Genomic DNA, 18,414 nt, shown 5'->3' with positions numbered 1-18,414 from the left:
AACCAATCAATCAATCAATCAACAAACCAACAAAGCAATCATTCAACAAACCAACCAACCAACCAATCATTCAACCAACCAACCAATCAACTGCCAACCAATAGATCTCCGAGCTGAGTGACTGCGGGACGGGATGCATTACCACGTCCTGGTCCCCGTCTGTCAGGTACTCGCTCTTGGGCGGGTCCTCCCCCTCCAGCCGCCAGTAGGTGACGGAGTACTTCTCGATGTTGGTGTCATACACCGCCCGCGGCCGCTCCCAGGTCACCAGCAAGCTGGTGTAGTTGTGAGGGTCTGCCTGCACGTTCTCCGGCTCTGAGCTACAAACTGCGCAATGTTGAGTGAAAGACAGAAAAGCCTACTGTAAGGACGCATGTAGTCTCATCGTTTGTTACTCTGGGAATAATGGTTGGTTTGGCACCTTCAGGGGCATAAAAAGTAAAAAGTTGAAATAAACCAGTAAAATAAATAGTGAAATAAACAAAAGTATGAGCAAACTCAAAGCAAATAGAGCAAGCTCAAAAACTTCCGCTTAGGAATCCACTTCAAAATAATTACTGCAATTATGACTTGTGGGGGATGTACAGTACAGGGCTTTATTTGCTTGTTTATCGTACACTACCCCTTCAGGCAGGAACCAGAAGAATAAAGAATGAAACATGAAGCCCATGGCCTTCTCACCATCTGTGTGCACTGTCAGAACTGACTGCTCGAGATAATGCCCATCACTGGGCAAAATTAAGCAGCCACACAGCATAAAGCCCCCTACTGCATGAACCAATTAAAATTAGACATGAGACACTGACCTCAGCGATATCCATCAATCTAATGATCACAATAGCAGCGAAGGCTATAATAGGTTATGCTGCTATTGTCTTCATTGGAGCCAGAATTGAGCTTGTAATGTCATTTTCTCTCTGAGGCAGAAGGGTCATTCTGGCATTGTACCTGATTCACCAGTACCTTTCTCTGCCATCCTGTGTTGAAGCGTTGCATGATTCACCTTTTTATTTTAAATCCATAATGCCCTAAGTATTTATAAAAAAAATATATATAATTTCACTGTCACATTACCATACTTTTGGAGGGCACCGTTTATTGTTGTCAGTGAAATTGCTGATTTTTTTTAGATTCAAAATAACATTCTGTACTGGCCTGTATTGTACTGGCCATCTGAACAGTAAGATGTAGAAAGAGAACTCATTTAAGAAAAGCTGGGACAGGTTGCTTAGCAACGTGATACCATTATGATGTCAAATAAATACAGTGAGACACTGGAAGACAAAGGTGCCCAAGTACCCACATTTTAAACTGGGAAAAATGCCTAACGTGGCATATCACAAATGACCTTTCCGGAAACCACTGCACAAGTGGAGCCAGAATGGCCTTGAGCAGACAGCATTAAATAGGGCAGCACCGTGAGGCCTGCCCCTCCACCCCTTCGCTCACTGTGCTAGCTAGAGGAACAACCAAGGCCAACCAAGGAGCAGCCAGCATCAGAGGAGCACCAAATTCTTGTGATATTACAGTATTTCATCCTCTAAATGTATCAGAAAATTCATTTATAACAGCTATGTGCATACATTGAATAAGAAAATAATTATATTACATATGATACTATATGTTTGCATAAAGTGCTAACAACTAACATTATAAATTGGCAAATACTATTAAATGGACTATATATTCAATAATCTGCCAATGTCATGCAGTATTGACAAAGGCTTTTAATTGAGATGTGAGTGCAGGTTTGGCTGCACAATGGCGAGGCAGCTGTGGTACGTACTGGGGCTGGGCACTTCCTCCGTCCCAGTGTAAGAGGAGAAGACCTGGCCAATGAACTGGTCCTGCTGCTCCCTGAAGTTATTCTGCAGGTAGTCCAGCAGCATCACATACCCGGCCTGCTGCAGGGTCATGACCTCACAGAACACCTCCAGCTGAAATACACACACACACACAACCACAGACATGCGCATAGACGCGCACACACACACAGACACACACACATAGACATGCGCACACACACGCACACACAGACACACGCACACACGCACACACGCGTGAAAACATTAAATCCTGTCATATTCAGAGATAACATTGACCTTTTTCACTTGTTATCCAGTATGTTGCTGGATAAGCACAGGCAACCTTTAACATGAATTCATGGACCTCCCTCCCCACCCCCTCAGATACACCCCAGAAGAATGGAATATTCCAGCTCTTGACCCAGCAGCATGCACTGCTGTCCGTGCTCATTCATGCCCGCCCCCTTAATCCCATGACCCCAGCCGCCCACAACAAATCCACTTCAACAACACACCTGAAGCTAAACTCCCAGTGGTGTCATTATCTGCAATTTTGTGCTTCTGAAATCATTCGACTCGCTCATCTGTTGCATAATAATAATTGTGTGTTACATACTTCCTCCCTTAGCTGATTTCTAATTTCAATACGAAAGAAAATTGAGTTTTTAAAAAAAACAATTAGTCAACATTTGACTATGTCCTACAATAGGTATGCATACATGCTGCAACAAGACCTGTTAGTACAGTGAAGAATAGACAGCACAAAATAACCTTGTATGGAAACAGGATTTATCGTTAATTTATTCACTTGTTTAGGCACTTACAAGCCATTGAGAAGCCATTTACCAGCCATAGCCACAGTACTTAGCGTTGCATGAGTAATATGCTATGAAAATATTGCACACAAGATCAATGCAAACAGAACCGCTCTGAGCCTGAATCTGTGCCTTATTCATCTACATAATGGCACCTATAAAACACTGTGTTATCTTGTACATAAATCCAAGGCCTGGCACTTCTGCTTTTGTCATTGTGGTTCAGGCTGTGTTTCAGACCGTACGCCTTTGAGGAGTGGTATTTCTTAAAACTCGCTTTACGGCCGCGTTTCACGGGTATTCAAAGGCTCACAAAGCGACGGGTGAATAGAACCCTTTCAATCTCTCTTTTTAATTCATAAATGTGAGAATGTGAGAATGTCTTTCGCACATTTTCTGTGGGAGAGGCTGAAGCTCCGGTGACTCACCCTCCCCAGAGAAAAGTGCGACTGCACGGAGTGAAGGTAACAGACAAAGAGGACGTCAACAGTTAATGACCTGAGAAACCTGAATGCTTGTCATTCAACTCCGGTTATTATTTCTCCGTGACTGACAGGAATACACACTCTGTCATTAAACAAATCCAGACTGTGACCAGACTTCAAAGGCATGGAAAACTGTCACCTGAAACACGCAGAGACTCACACACACACACACACACACACACACACACACACAGACGCTCACACACACACAGACACACACACACCCACCCACGCATGCACGCACACACAGATCTCACCCGACCGAGAGGAACACTAACACAAACACATCAATCTGAAATCCACAAACGCACAAACCAGTATGTACAAATGTGTACACACACTCCCATTCACACGCACATTTATCAGATAATAGTAATAATAATGAAAGTGGTTTACAGAGATTAGATTTGATCAAACACAATGTAACAAATATATTAGGTATGTCAAAAACAATACAGGAAAACACCATACAGAAGAAATATTACATGCATCAATGCACAATAATTCTCACATGCATGCACATGTGCACCCCACACACACACACACACACACACACACACACACACCAACAGATTCCTGGTGAACCCCCAGGGGGAGATCAGCCAGCAGCGGAACTAAACGATCCACTCGAGCCAGGAGGCGTGTTCCCCGCGCTCACCTGTATGTCAGAGATGGATACGGTGTTCTTGAACACCACCCACTCCACCGTCTCCGAGCACGGCGGCGCGGTCAGGGAGCCGTTGTACGTGAAATATTTCCCCGTCGAATTGGGCAGGAGGCTCTGCAGGCTGAACGGTTCCACGAGGCCGCTTTTACCTGGAAATCAAGATGAGGAGGGATGCAGGCGCATCCATTAAAGCACTTCAGATTCCACCATCAGCGGACGCCCATCGTTGGGGGAAAACAGCGGGAGATGGGTAACATGACCCGGTCTCGTTTTGGAGCGTTCGAACCCAAGGGGCGCATTATGGACAATACAGCAGGTGCTACAGCAGGGGATGGATTATATATTTTTATTTTCTCATATATATATATATACATATATATGTATGAATTTATCACTGGCAAGTTGCTGGCTATCATAAAGAAAATCACGGGCCAGCCCTCCGTAGACACATACCGAATCGGCTCACAGAGTTCACGGCGTTGATAATCGGCACGTAGTTGTCGTTGTCCTCATGACTGACCTGCAGGGGATACAGAAATGGCCCCACCACATTATTCCACCTCATTTTGCTGCAGTTCTAGAGTTTGGACTGAGGGACAGAGAGATCTGTGTGCCGGTCTGGACACATCACCACAGGGTTAATAGGTTAATACACAGATAATACTGTTATTACACAGAACGCAAATGGGTGATGTGATTCACTCTTAAACTATTGGTGTAAATCTTTAATCAAGTGATTAAATTAGAAACCTGACCTAAGTTAAAAGGGTGAACAGTGCTTGCACTGTCATTACTTTAATGCTTTAAAGACAGTGAACATCCAAGGATATTTTTTATAAAAAACATATAAAAAACAAAAACAAAACACTTCCTATGACTAGAGGTTTAATACTCATTTCACTGCTGGAGTCATCATGAAATATCAGGGGAAAGTGCCAAACTGGACAGTTTAAAACCAAGAGATCATGCCTCCACAGCAGAAAGCTGAGTCACGAGAACATGTTCACACAGGCCCCAAATTCATCAACTCATTCTCACTAAATCACAGAGATACTGTACAGTACCATAGCAACAGATGCTCCTCTGTGAGTGTGTCAACTGAAAAATATTTTAGAATTAACATAGGCAGGCCCCCACCCACACACACACACACAATGATGTAAACCCACCTCAAACAAGACAGCCAGAGCTGTGATCTTTCCTCCATCTTTGAATGCGTCATCAATGGATTTGAACTTGTGCGGTTCATAACAGAAAATCTGCATCTAAAAGAGAGAAAATCCAACCGTGAGTTCTAAGATCACAAAAATAAAACTGATAATGGTACCATAGCTTTCGGGTCTCTTTCATTTTTTCCCCTCCCAGCTTGGAATGCCTAATCATGTTCACACTGTGATGTTCAGCAAAGCGTTCGTTGTTGATTTGGAAGAATCGATGGCGTGATTCTAATAAAGCACGCTGTGGTGTGGGGATGGCTGGTTTAAGCAGCCACACCTGCCCTGGGTCAAGCTAATTAGACCTGGCCAATTGGATAATTGGTTAAGAATTAGATAGTTGGCCAGGCTAATTGGACCCAGGAACAGGAGTGGCTGCACCTGTGCGTAGTGAGGTAATCACTGCGCACAGGTTAAATCTGCCATCCCCACTCACACGGGGAGAGCTCTGTCATGACAGTTTTAACATCTGCTCCTCGGCTATAACATCTTGCCAACCCTTGTAAATAAAGCTGGACTGTTGGAACATCATCTCCCTGTGTCTCTGTGCTGGAGGGCCCCAAGGAAAGCCACTTCGGTGGCCTGTGGCAGGCGTGTTTGCCACACACGCACGTCACCACCAGCTTGGGCACGCACAGACACGAGTTGGAGGAAGACACCTCACGTGCAGCGCAACAAGTAAACCGTCAGTTTCCGATCTACCAGCAGGGGTCACTGCTGCACGATGAGACACCGCCATCGCAGCCTGTCGAAAGACTGTGTTGCTGCTCAGTGTGGATCAGCACTCTCTGTACACATTTCCCGCTGTTGTTGTGCGTGCCTATGTGCTCTGCAGCCAGTGAGCCGCGACGGGGTGTAATTACTGTACCTCGAGCGGAAACCTGACGCCATTGAGGCTGTGCTCCGAGCCGTCGGAGGAGGCGTTGCACGTGCCCCAGTGGAACTGGATTCGGCCCACCCTGAACCGGGACCTCAGCCCCCCTCCGCTCAGGTAGAACTCTCCGTTCAGGTCTACCGCAACTGAAATACACCAAACGCCGCGTCACAGTCTTTAATAAGGGCGGAGCACGCGTCAGCCTGACTTATACGCATACAGCAACTCTCACAGCTCAATGGCACATTTCTAATTGTCTGCAATAAACAAACTGAGGGATTTACTCTAGATACAACGCCCAATAGAACTGTCACACACACACACATAATCACATGTGCGTGCGAACACGCACAAACACACACACACACACACACACACACATACACATGCAAGCATGTGACATTTGCCTACAGATGATTTAGGTGACATTCATGCTAGACCACACCTTTCAAAACCGACTGAGGGTGTGTTTGTGTTTTTTGATCTTTGCAAATTTTTTAAATTATCACAGCGCACTGAGCCACGGGGAAAATAGAAACATTGTGTTGATCTTTGTAATGTGGGCAACAGTTCAAAGAAAGTAACTCTAGAAGAAAGAAAAATGTGTAATTGATGTGTAAGTGGATATATTAAAGATTTATTTACTTCAAAGAATTCATATTCAAGTTTTACCACAAAAAAAGTACCCACAATGACTTCCAAGGAACCGGTATATTGAGAATTTCAGATCTTGCTGGTAAGCTAGCAAGTATTAAAATATGCTCTCTGGAATTGCACTAGGGGTGGGGAACCTGTCATATTCAAATTTGGTCAGATTTTGAAATAAGTTAGCAATCATCAGCCTGTGGTCTAATGTTATCAATCAAATTAAATAAAAAAAATTCTTTATTGCTAGCTAACATTCACTAGCCGCTTATGCACTTACAGTAAGGAAGTTTGTTCAGGCTAAACATGTGCAGTTGACCGTATGTGTGCATTAAATAATTATGGCTATGCAGGGTAATCTAGACCTTGATGAGTTATTTGGAGTACTGAAGCCAGACAATGAGTAGTTTTCCCTGTGACATGGTTCCAGTATACAGTATTTTATTATATTGGTGCGTTACAGTATAGTATGTTTATAGAATATATATATATGTAAATAATAAATAAATAAATAAATAATAGCCCGACTGTGTTTGGACATTCCATTTTTGTAACGAGCCCAGCATGCTTGCTATGGTCAGATTATAACCCATTAATGTGATTGAGCATGTGACCAGGCTGTTATCTCGAGTGTGGAAGATATTCAGACAGATGACATTCATGTGCTAAAGAATATATCTGCCGTAAAGGTTAAAACGTTTGAAGTTTAATGGCATATAGTCAGCCTAGTTTCATGCCATTTGCTTCAATAGTTTTGGGTCTGACCACCGTGATGAGAAGAAATAAGGAATAATGACTTGAAAATTGTTAAAGACATACATACACACACAAACAACAAAACAAAAAAGAATGATTTTTCTTATCAACCATTTCTTAAGGTGAAAGCAGAGAAACAATTACTGCATTAAAACATGTCTCTCTCTCTGACTGCACCCGAAATGAACCTCTGCATTTCGGAAAAGATTATATCCACATTTAATATTACCCAGCTGTGAAACCAGATAGGTTTGTTAATGGATATCATCATTAAAACTCTACCTTTCTCATTAAGCTCTGTTTATTGCTCTGTAATGCTCAAGTAAAAGCATCAAACATCTGTTTCCATCTTCCAGGATCTGCAGATCTATCACACATTCATTTAGGCTCCAACTACAAAACAATCTCTTTCAGGATCTAATGATTGATATGGACTTGAGTTCTATTATCCATTTCTGCCCCCTTCTCTTTGCCATCATTCACACACATTTGGTGAGATGTTGTAGCAGAGAAATGGCATGAAAGGGTTGTCAAAACACACTGCAAGGTCGCCATAGTCAAGCATATCAGAGCTCAGTGGACGCTAGGGAGTTCACCTGTTTTTCCGTCGTTTTTGATGGCGGTGGTGTCTGAGGTCAGCTGGTCCCAGCCCTCAAACCTCAGCTGTTGAAACTGAAGCTTCACCTGGGTGAGGTCCTCCTCGATGTTTATGGGGGACTGTTTGGCATTATTGCATGATGGATACTTCTTGGCCCAGTTCTTTTGGTTAAGTGTTCCTGGGGGAGGGTGAGGGAATTGCAATAACAGAATTAGATTAAAATCAGTATGGAGTACACATAAATCTTGAGTTTTAACAAACGTTTCTGATGATTTTTTGTATAATATAGTATAATGGTTACGATGGCACATGATGAATTACACTGGGAAATCAAATTACAGTCATACTGAGAAGAATGTCAGTCTGAAACACATACTGACATAAATCAAAGGTATAGATGTGGTGTTTAATCCACGTATTCTGGTGGACAAAGGAGTGAGTCATAACACACACACACTCACAGACACACACACACACACACACACATACACACAAACTGTAACGCCTACATTTAATAAATTCCTTCGTATCGCTGATTCATAATCCTAGTGCCCTCTAGAGATTCTTTTCACCAAAAAAGGTAATAGAAATGAATAGAGTCAGCCGCTGTTACAGGTCAGAAACATTAGCCTGTCAAGAGTTCCAGTGCCCATTGAGAAGGAAAAATTCTGACACGCTTCCATTATTACTATAGGCTGCATCATATGTTTTGTGGCTCATCAACATAATTAAGCCATGTCTCGATGGCAGTGGAGATTAATTAACCATTTAATTGCAGAACAAGGCTACCTCAAATGCACAGAATAGCCAGTCTGAGAGTACATCAAGTATGCTTTGTTTCTACTTTCTTAAAACACAGTTGTCTACTTTTGCGCAGACTACCTTTGTTGTATGTTGTTCGTTATAAAAAAGAAATGTTACATATGTTACACTTCATTCTTTATTCTCTATTCTGAATATGAGATAATGCACATATTATTAAAAATAATGCGTGGGTGGGAGTGGGGGATGGGGGTTAAATGGGTTTTGAATATAAAAAATATTGAATATTTTTCAGAACAGGATATTACTTTTCTGGAAGAGCGCATAAGATACAGGTAATGATTTACATTCATCTGCAGTTCTTAGGCAACCTTCTTGACCCTGAATTGCAGAGTGTTTTGTCTGAACAAATAATTTAGGCAAGGATAAAAATACTTTTTCTTGCTGAAAATTGTGTGTTTGAGGTACAGAAAACAATATAATATTGATTGATAGCTTAGGACATGTAAACTGGCAGGAGTGATGAATCTCTGACTGATGAGATTTACCTGATAAATATTCTGCTACTCTTTAACTTTTCCAAAATACTGTTGACAATAACACTATTAACTTCATATAATGAAAAATATGATATTGATATAATATGCACAACCTTCAGGGGAAAAGCCAGCAAATAAATATTTAATGTGGTTATATATTTCACAGAATAACATAATATTTCAGCTGTGCTTCAATCCATCTCTACGGAAAACATTATCACATTATACTGTATACAGTTTTTATTTGCTTTTTTTACCACTTTGTTTACTCAGTCTCTCAGTTTTGATTTATTCACCTTTTGACTGATATGTCAATTCAAAACATCAAGAGAAATGGCCTAATAAATACAACAATGCCAGAGTAATTTACGTGACAATACCTTTAGAGTAATACTGGTATATAACTTCTTGATTAAGTACAGCTACATATTTTTCTGTTGGGAGCCTCTCCTTCCTGCCTTCCTTATATGATATTGTTGCCTGTGACAACGGAGACAGGAAGCTGCCAGACACCTTCAGGGCCAAATCCAGCTCCCGTGGTTTAACAAGACAAGCGTGACGAGGAGCTATCAAGACAGCAGGACAGCAGCATGTCTGGGGCACTCAGGCAGAGAGACAGCAGCGTTCACTGCAGAGAGGACGGTACGCTATAGGACCAAAAGTATCTGGACACCCCTTGGACTGGGGCTGTTGTTCATGGTTTGGGCTAGGCCCCTCAGTTCTAGTAAAGGCAAATCTTAATGCTGCAGCATACAATCACATTTTAGAAGAAGAGTGGAGGTTGCCATAGCAGAAAAGGGTGGACCAACTCCATATTAATGCCCATAATTTTGGATGAGATGTTAGATGTCATGTGTCCACATATTTGGCCATATGGTGTAAGTCACAGAAAGTGCCATGAACAGCATGGCTATTGATCCCTGATGTATGTGCAGTGTATGCAGGGCCATTGAATTCTTTAACCTAGGAAAAAGAGTCCAGTTACCTCTATGTCCACAGCTGTGCTAATTCTGCTCATTATTTTAATTCAGGTCAGCTCGTGCACACCAGTGCTTGTTGTTATTCTACAGAAACGTCTGGGCCTCAGCTGTGCTTTGATCATGCCTTCTTGGTGCCCAAATTCTGTGATTTTTTTTAAACCTTTTTTTTTTGGTTTAGACCTCTTTTTAAATGATTACTGTTGTTGTGTGATGTTGCTTCTGTGATACCCAAATGTATTTACCATCAATTAGAAAGTAAATGACCACTTGCTTTGACTGAGGTGTGTGCAGCTAGTTGTACTGCCATTGCAGCGAAGAACTACATTTCATGCACATATGAAAGATGTCCAATCGACCGGAGGAGTCGCTCATGCACGATGAGGCAATGCTGGGCAATGCTTCAGCCAATAGGGCATCCTCCAGTGTGACTACTCACAGTCACCGTCAGGATCACATACCAAAAAGAGAGGTGTGTCACTGCGCCAAGAATAGTGCTTTAATTGGGTATGTCGCCCAGGAGACACGTGCTATAACAAATAACTGCAGGCAATTTCCTGCTAAGTCTGCTGCATTAACATGCAAGTAGACTGAAAACAATTTAAGGGGTGGAGAAGCAACTACTTTGTCAGACAGAACCACCTGAATTTATGGAGGATTTCCCATTAATATCGGCAATGGGCTAATTATGAATATTTCTTTGTTCACTAGACAACAATGAAAATTACTTGGGGCTAGAAAATGACATTTTTAACCACTGAATGTTTTTAGTCACAAAGCCTGAGAAGTAAGCCCATGATTTGAGGAGTGCCATTAAAGGAGTTTCTGGCCTTCTCAATCACCAAATTTTAATCCAGTTTAACATTTATTGGATATTCTGGAAAAGTGAACGGGACAGCGCTACCCATTCTCATCAACTGAGTATGAGTTTCCTTTGGAAGAGCTGTGACATATTCTTCTATGGTATGTACATACTGCACTTAAAAACGTTTACAGTGAATACGGTGTGCTCCATGTCCAGTGATTTATATATATGTGATTGTTTGAATATACCGAACTATCACCATGCAGCATATGACATTCATTTAGTAAACTGTGTACATTGTACAAAGGTGATGGCTAAACTGTGTATGTATAGAGAGTGCAGTTTTTCCTCCTAATCTGAGTTACAGACTACACAAAGGATCACAACACTGATTAACTGAACTGAGCCCCTTCCCCCTCTGTCTCCCAGATCTAAGCAGGGGGTGCTGGGGGTAGAAGCAGGTTACACGAGGGCCATCAGTAATCCCCTCTCCCCACTGTAAGTGCTTATTATCTGGTGTAGAAGGACTCAAGGATTCACTGTCCCTCTGGTTCTCTGGCTTGGACTGACCACATGTCTCAGCACAGTCATGTGACAGCAGGATGCACAGAATGTGACAACACAAGACCTTGGCCAAATACATAAGCGCAGTATTTGCATTTGGGATATTTGGACATGGCATGGGTTTTCAGTATTTAGAAATACATTGCTGTTCTTTTCATTTTTATTTTAAGCATCTAAACACTTGACATCAATGTTAATATTCTAAAAACACAACTAGTACAGCACTATTATGACGTGCTATCGCTCGGAGTTAGCGTTCCTTAGCTCTTTCCCTCCATTTATGTTTCATAGCTTGAATCACATGGGAGTATGGGACAAGCTTTTAGGTCATTTTCGTCAACTCTTCCAGGTTCATACAAAAATAAAGTCCCTAAAAAGTCTCCCAAAATTACTAGTCCACAAAACAGAATTGTGGGAAATGTATGCTCAACAAAATAATACTCTGCCTTACACTACACTAGTTTCAGAGTTACCTTAAAATAAGAGAATGCATGTCATAATATATAATCTCCACTTCATGGACTGGAAAAATCCTTCATGAAGACATAAGCCAATTACCTGTCTCTGCCTGCATTCTTGTGTGCATATGTGTGCATGTGTGTACATGTGTATGTGTGAGTATTTTGAGAGAGCTATAGTATGCTGCTTTTGTGACTGCATGCAAAAAAAAAAAACATTCCCCTACTGTTCACAACCACCAGTTGAAATACCTGCCAATCACAGTTTCACATTCAACAAAAACAAACTCAAATTGCTACCATTTTAGAGTCTATTATAGGTCACACACAAAAGCAAGAAAAACAAGTACTAACATTCTCTCACCTGCCAAACAACACATTTGTGTGACCTTGCGTCTTCATTTAATCTCACGGTAACAACGTTAATGTCCCCAGAGTAGGAAATCATTACAATTTAGTCTACAGCTCCAACTCACAGCTCTTGGCTAACAAGATAGAGATCATTTAAAATATTTAATGGCATCAAAAATGCCCTAATTTTTTAGGCTAAAAAAATTTCACAAGTTAAATGTGTTAATGAGCTTGTTGCACATTTACTGACTCCCCCATAAAGACAATCATTTTGTCAAAAAGAACTCCATGAACGATGGTCCTGTGGTGTTTATTAGTCTTTGTTGCCTATAGCTGGTGAAAGGCCTCTCTTTTACTGTTGCACAATCCACTCAGACCTTCAGAGCAAACTCTACCTTTTCAGATGAAAACACTGAACACTGATGCAAAGATGGAGAGAAGTCCGTCCCCTCTTATTCTTAGCCATTATTCTGTTCCTTTAAAGGACAAACAAACTTCTTTCCTTCGGGGGCCATTTTTCTCCAGGGGCTATTTTTTCCCTACTGGACAAAACTGGAGCCACATAAAAGGGGCATATAAAGCGAGGACTCTGGCTATTGTGCTCTTTATGTGCGATAGGATTACACCTAACAAATGGCCAGGGCTCGGAGTATAAAGAGAACATCGCCCCCGCTCCCTGGCCCGTCCTCCCACGTCCAGACCACTTCCTGTCGCCGACGCGGTCGATGCGTCAGCACACGGCGATTCGACCGGCATTCGCCGTGCGTGCGTGCGCGCCTTCGCGGGTTCCCTCCGGTAACGAGACATCAAACACAATCCTGTCCCACATCTGCTGAAACCGTAGCGTTACATCACCATGACTCAAACGTCAAACCCAGGAAGGAACGCAGACTTCTGGAGCTCCTTGTAAACCATGAGGGAGTGCCAGAGCAGTCCATCCCAATAATTAACATGATCTCCAACAAGTTTTAAAATTCTGGAAATTCTAGAATTTCCTTTATGATAAACCTCATAAGGCATGAGAAGAGCTAGAACCAAAGAGCAATTCAAGTCAATTAAGCAACAGCAGCTACTGGACGTGGGGAAGGGTATCACGTGTGGACACTGTGATCTTGTCATGAGTAAATTGGCCCGTTCAGTTATTTTGCTTTCATAACGAGGCTTCATGCAACGGTTTGAGCTTCTGCTCACATTCTCCAGCAGTGAGAAGACAGGATGGGGATACGCAGACGTGCCAGAGAGGACGGATCAGAGACTGATCGGGCTCGTGAGGCTCGGGCATGAGCTGTAGCCATGGCAGATGGGAGGGTGGAGAGGGCCAGGCCAAAGCAGGGGATCACAGAGACCCCCTGGTGATGGAGAAGGGACAACATGGCAGACCAGGCAGGACACAGAGCTGCAACCCTGCATAACACCGCAGCACAGATACGGACAGGAATGCACAACGCAGTAATAAATGTGAGTGTGTACACATGCACAAGCACACACAAATGCATTCAAGTAAGCTTACACATATGTAAGTGTCTGTGTGTGTGCATGTGTGTGCGTACATGCGTGAGTGTGTGTGTTTATGTGTGTGTGTGTGATTTCCATTGATGATTACTTTGGAGCTTCATAACACCTGTTGACATGAGACATGCATTTTCTACAAAGCCGGGACCAGTCTCTCAGTCTTCTGCCTGTCTCTCAGTCTCTCTTTCTCCCTCTCCCTCTCTCTCTCTCTCTCTCAGAGCAGCCTCACGCCAAAGTGATCTCTTTTCACATGTAAATTCACTTATTTATGCTCCAGTGCTTGTATTGACACACAAATCACTCTGAGTATGACAAACAAGCCCTCTCCACATGTGACAGTTACCCGTCCACCAGGCGAGTGCGTTTGCACCGCAGAAACACGCTCTCACGCAGACTTGCACAACGTCCCCTCAACACAAACTCCTGGACCCAAACCAACTCTCTGCCATTACAAATACAGATATCACCCTAAAGCTTCCCCGCTGTGCTCAGCAGTGAAGCTCTCATATGTAAAATGCAGCCAAACGCAGTAGTTTTCCTGTAAATGACAACAGCATTTTCTTTGCCTACACAATATGAATAATACATATTTTAAAAAGCAAGCACCAGAAGTCGCCATTTACAAGAGAGCCAATTATAGTGATATTCTATCACTGGGTAAGTTAACGCTCAACTTGAGCATCGCACGTATAACATATGTCACTCGGTTAAGTGGAAGCATGGTTGAGGGCACTGCCACTTGGGGTTTTTTTAAATAAGGAGTGCCCTATCCATCCAGTTTCGCACCCTCACACATTGCTGAGTCCCATATAGACATTCATGCCTATTTCCTGTCACCCCACTGCTGCCTGTGTGTCTCCAAGCGACTCATGTCTTCTAGTCAAGTTAGCATCACAACTTCAGTGACATTAGAAGCATGAAGAAGAGTAGAGTAAAAGGGAGAGAAAGAGAGAGAAAGAGAGAGAGAGAGAGAGAGATGATACATGTTTGTTTATTTATGCAGCTCATGCAGTATATATACAGGCACCTTAACAGGAATATTTCCCCTTCACCCATACTCCCCCCCTCCCCCCACCACCACCACCCACCCACCGTGGAGATTCTATTTAAAGAAGTAAACTGGCAAATATATGCAAGTGCTGGAAAATCCACTCAGGGGAAAGTATCACATTTTTACATTTGGCTTCCTTGATTGGGTGCAGTAAATGAATGAACAATGCCCGCCACACAAATGCTTCTTCTCTTTGTATTTACAGTCTAATATACTGTATGGCATGGAGTATTACTTCATTTCCTCTCCAGCATCTCAAAGGATCAGCTGAGCTGCAGTTCTGGCCTACTTTCCATAAAAAGCTGGAGATGAAACCAAGAGGAATCTCTGTGTTTTATTCTAAACAGGATCAAGAAAGAGCAGAAATATTCCTCTGCATAAAAAGATGGTGAAACTCAGTCATAATTATTTTCAAACTCTTCGGCAGAAGGTTGTCTAATTTAGAAAAAAAAAACAATACAAAAGAAAAACAGGAAAAACACATAGGATAAGGCCCTTGAACACTGATTTCTGCCTCTATTTCATTTGCGCATGTTAGGAATGAGTTATCGTAGGTACAGCCAATACAGTATGTGACCCAGGTCAGCACCAAACTCTTACAATTCACGGTGACAAAATGGATTTGAAAGGAAAAATCTGCCTCACATTTAAATGCAAATTCCGGAATGAGACGGAATAAATTGAAATGAATTTAGAAGATCTAGAGGAGAGGAAAATGCATTAATGTTCTCCTGAATTATATTTTCAAATAGGCTATTAATTCCCAGTCTCCTTGCCTATTCCGTTTCAAAAGAAATTTATTGGTACTAATTATAACCTATTTTGCATACTCTTGGAAAATAATAATTTAAAGAAGAGACACTGCTGAAAAAGTCTTTCCCTTGCACCAACTGGGTCTGATAAACATACTTTCCCTCTCTTCCTTCCCATCTTTTCCCACACTTTCAAATGAAGCTACGTTCCCACAAAAACTATGGCAAGCATGGTCACGTCATGGACACTACTTCACCAAAAAGTCACTTAGTGAATCACAGTGCAAGCAAGTAAAATCAGAGAAAGTTTTGCGTGAGAAAATTTCACACACAAAACAAGAGCAAGATCAGTTTTTTGATACCATAACAGCTCGGTTTGTAAAGGACTAAACAATATTCCTAATCTTCTATGTTCAGTGGTGCATGCACTGACAGGACTATGGCTTAGCTCTGCTAGTGCTCATGCATATGACTGAGACAATACTATATTTCCTAAACATGGACTGCCAGACAGCTAGTTTGACCCCAACCGTGGTTTAGGGTCACACTGTGCTTGCTGACCTCACAGTTAATTTGATAGTTTGAAAGTTGTCATTTGAATTCCTGTATTTATTTGACATCTCTGAATTTAATTTTCCACAAACTGTGTATTTTATAAAACCTATAGCTATAAACCTCTAAACACAGAGCAGCTAAAGGAAACATAATTGTTCCTTAAAGTGGTACCTTTTAAAAAGAAAACAGTTTAACCCCCCCCCCCCATTCCACTTCAGCTGATGTGTGGTGAAACGGCTGCAATGCACAGTCCAGGTAGGAGTGGTTTTCCCCCGTTCACTGTGAAGCGCTTTGAGATATAAAGGGCATGGTTTGGCTGGAAGCACTAGGCATGCATCCAAATGTCGTCTACTAGGCTGGGTTGGCCAGACTGACATTACATTACATTACATTACAGGCATTTAGCAGACGCTCTTATCCAGAGCGACTTACACAAGTTTTACATAGTACTTTACATTGTATCCATTTATACAGCTGGATATATACTGAAGCAATGCAGGTTAAGTACCTTGCTCAAGGGTACAACGGCAGTGTCCTTACCCGGGAATCGAACCTGAGACCTTTCGGTTACAAGTCTAGTTCCTTAACCACTGTGCTACACTCCGTCCTGTGCTACTGTGCTACCTCCGACATGTCCAACCAAAGACTTGTGTTTAATTTATAAAACCTCAAAGTCATTTTCTCATTTATAGAGCGTGCGAAAATGATCTCCATATCTATTCTGGTAAATGATTACTGTATAATCAAGTGTCAGTTTTTCATTGCTTGATCCCTGCAGCATTCTAAGTGGATTTTCACAAACACATCTGCAGTAAAATATGATTGACAGTAACAATAAGAACAGCATTGTGTATATAAAATTAAATAATTAAAAACAGATGGCAGGTTGTCTGCATCAATCACTCAACTGTTACCTCAATAAACAGAGTTTTCCCTGAAATCACAAAACTAACCACAATCAAACAAACCGAGACCTCACCTGTTGGCCCTGAAGGGCCCTCATAGAGCTTGTAAGCAAAAGCAAATCTACCATAAGCTCAAAAGATAGCAGGTGGTTGGGTGTGTTTTCCTAGAGGCTGATCTGGGATCAGCTGAGCCATGCTTACCAGCGTAGGACCAGTCGATGTCCTCTGTGAATTTGCGCTGGCTTCTGAAGTATCCTTGCACCACTTCAGCTGAAACATAAAGAACAAAACCAGGTGGGGAATTAGTCTCCTTTTGTGCAGAAACTGAAGCAGTGGACAATGCTAGCTCGCTCAACAATGAGCTTCACCGGTAACCTCTAACAAAACAGTCTTATGGAGAGTTTCCCCCCGGATCCCTCCCAGATAAACAGGGCTTATATTAAATTACACTGAACATTCGTGAACCAAGGCAGTGTTTTTAGAGGATTTAACCATGACAAGGGAAGTCAACCTCACGTCTACTCTCAGGAAGAAGTCTTTTATTTGTATTTATTTATTTATCTATTTATTTTGATGGAAGAAGTCAGGAAGAAGTCTTGATCTCACTTTATTTCACGGGCTTGCTTGTATTTTTAAACAGTCAGCAAATACACCACTACAATTATTATCTATCTGTTTAATACTGCTCCACCTCGCTATGTTTATTCAGTACTTAAAATTATTTAAAGTCATACTCAGTCTAAACTGAGTCTGAATTTGAAGGACGACGAGGGGTGACAGAGTCTCTGTACGTGTGACGCATGATATCTTCATTCAGACACCTCAACAAAGTCTGCCCCCTCCCATTTCCACCATGAATTTGTTTAATAAATAGGACCGATAATGACAATGTGATGAAGGAGAAGCCGCCGTTAAATGGCAGCTAGTTTTGAATGGAATGGAAGAATGAGGCCCCGGAAGAGCGCTCACCGGAACGGAAAGAACGGCCATCGGCTGCAGCCCATTCTCCAGAGACAGGATATAGAGACGTACGGTCACACGAACAGGAGAAGGGGGGGGGGGAGGGCGCTACCACCTGCTGCCTCCAAACGCCGCTGTATTCACATCAGCAATTTCACTTCATTACCCTCACGCTGGGCTGGAAATGGTCACATATGTAAACCTAACCCAGCTACGGCGACTTAAAATCATTCTCGCAATCCGTGGAAACGTCCATCAGACACGGTTCATTATGGAGCCAAACATTCTGTTACATTGTCAAACTACAAATTACTCTAGAAGCTGAACAACTGATTTTAAGAGAACTTAATTGACTTCATACAGA

General features: G+C 42.2%; 1 protein-coding gene across 6 annotated transcripts in view; it reads right to left on the bottom strand.

Moving 5' to 3' along the window:
• ptprz1a (protein tyrosine phosphatase receptor type Z1a) overlaps nt 1–18,414 on the bottom strand; it is a 56,375-nt gene that overhangs the window by 19,385 nt on the left and 18,576 nt on the right. For all 6 annotated transcript variants that reach the window (XM_064342736.1, XM_064342737.1, XM_064342738.1 and 3 more), the window contains exons 2-9: nt 17,292–17,360; nt 7,858–8,037; nt 5,855–6,006; nt 4,942–5,037; nt 4,226–4,292; nt 3,764–3,921; nt 1,787–1,937; nt 143–327 (exon numbers count right to left, since the gene is read on the bottom strand). In XM_064342736.1, the coding sequence (XP_064198806.1) occupies nt 143–327; nt 1,787–1,937; nt 3,764–3,921; nt 4,226–4,292; nt 4,942–5,037; nt 5,855–6,006; nt 7,858–8,037; nt 17,292–17,360 (1,058 nt within the window). The remainder of the gene's footprint in view (nt 1–142; nt 328–1,786; nt 1,938–3,763; nt 3,922–4,225; nt 4,293–4,941; nt 5,038–5,854; nt 6,007–7,857; nt 8,038–17,291; nt 17,361–18,414) is intronic.

The sequence above is a fragment of the Anguilla rostrata genome, chromosome 7 (genome assembly GCF_018555375.3).
Source record: "Anguilla rostrata isolate EN2019 chromosome 7, ASM1855537v3, whole genome shotgun sequence".
NCBI classification, from domain to species: Eukaryota; Metazoa; Chordata; class Actinopteri; order Anguilliformes; family Anguillidae; genus Anguilla; species Anguilla rostrata.
Note: the sequence above shows the minus strand (reverse complement) of the source record. Positions and strands in the feature narration are given on the sequence as shown.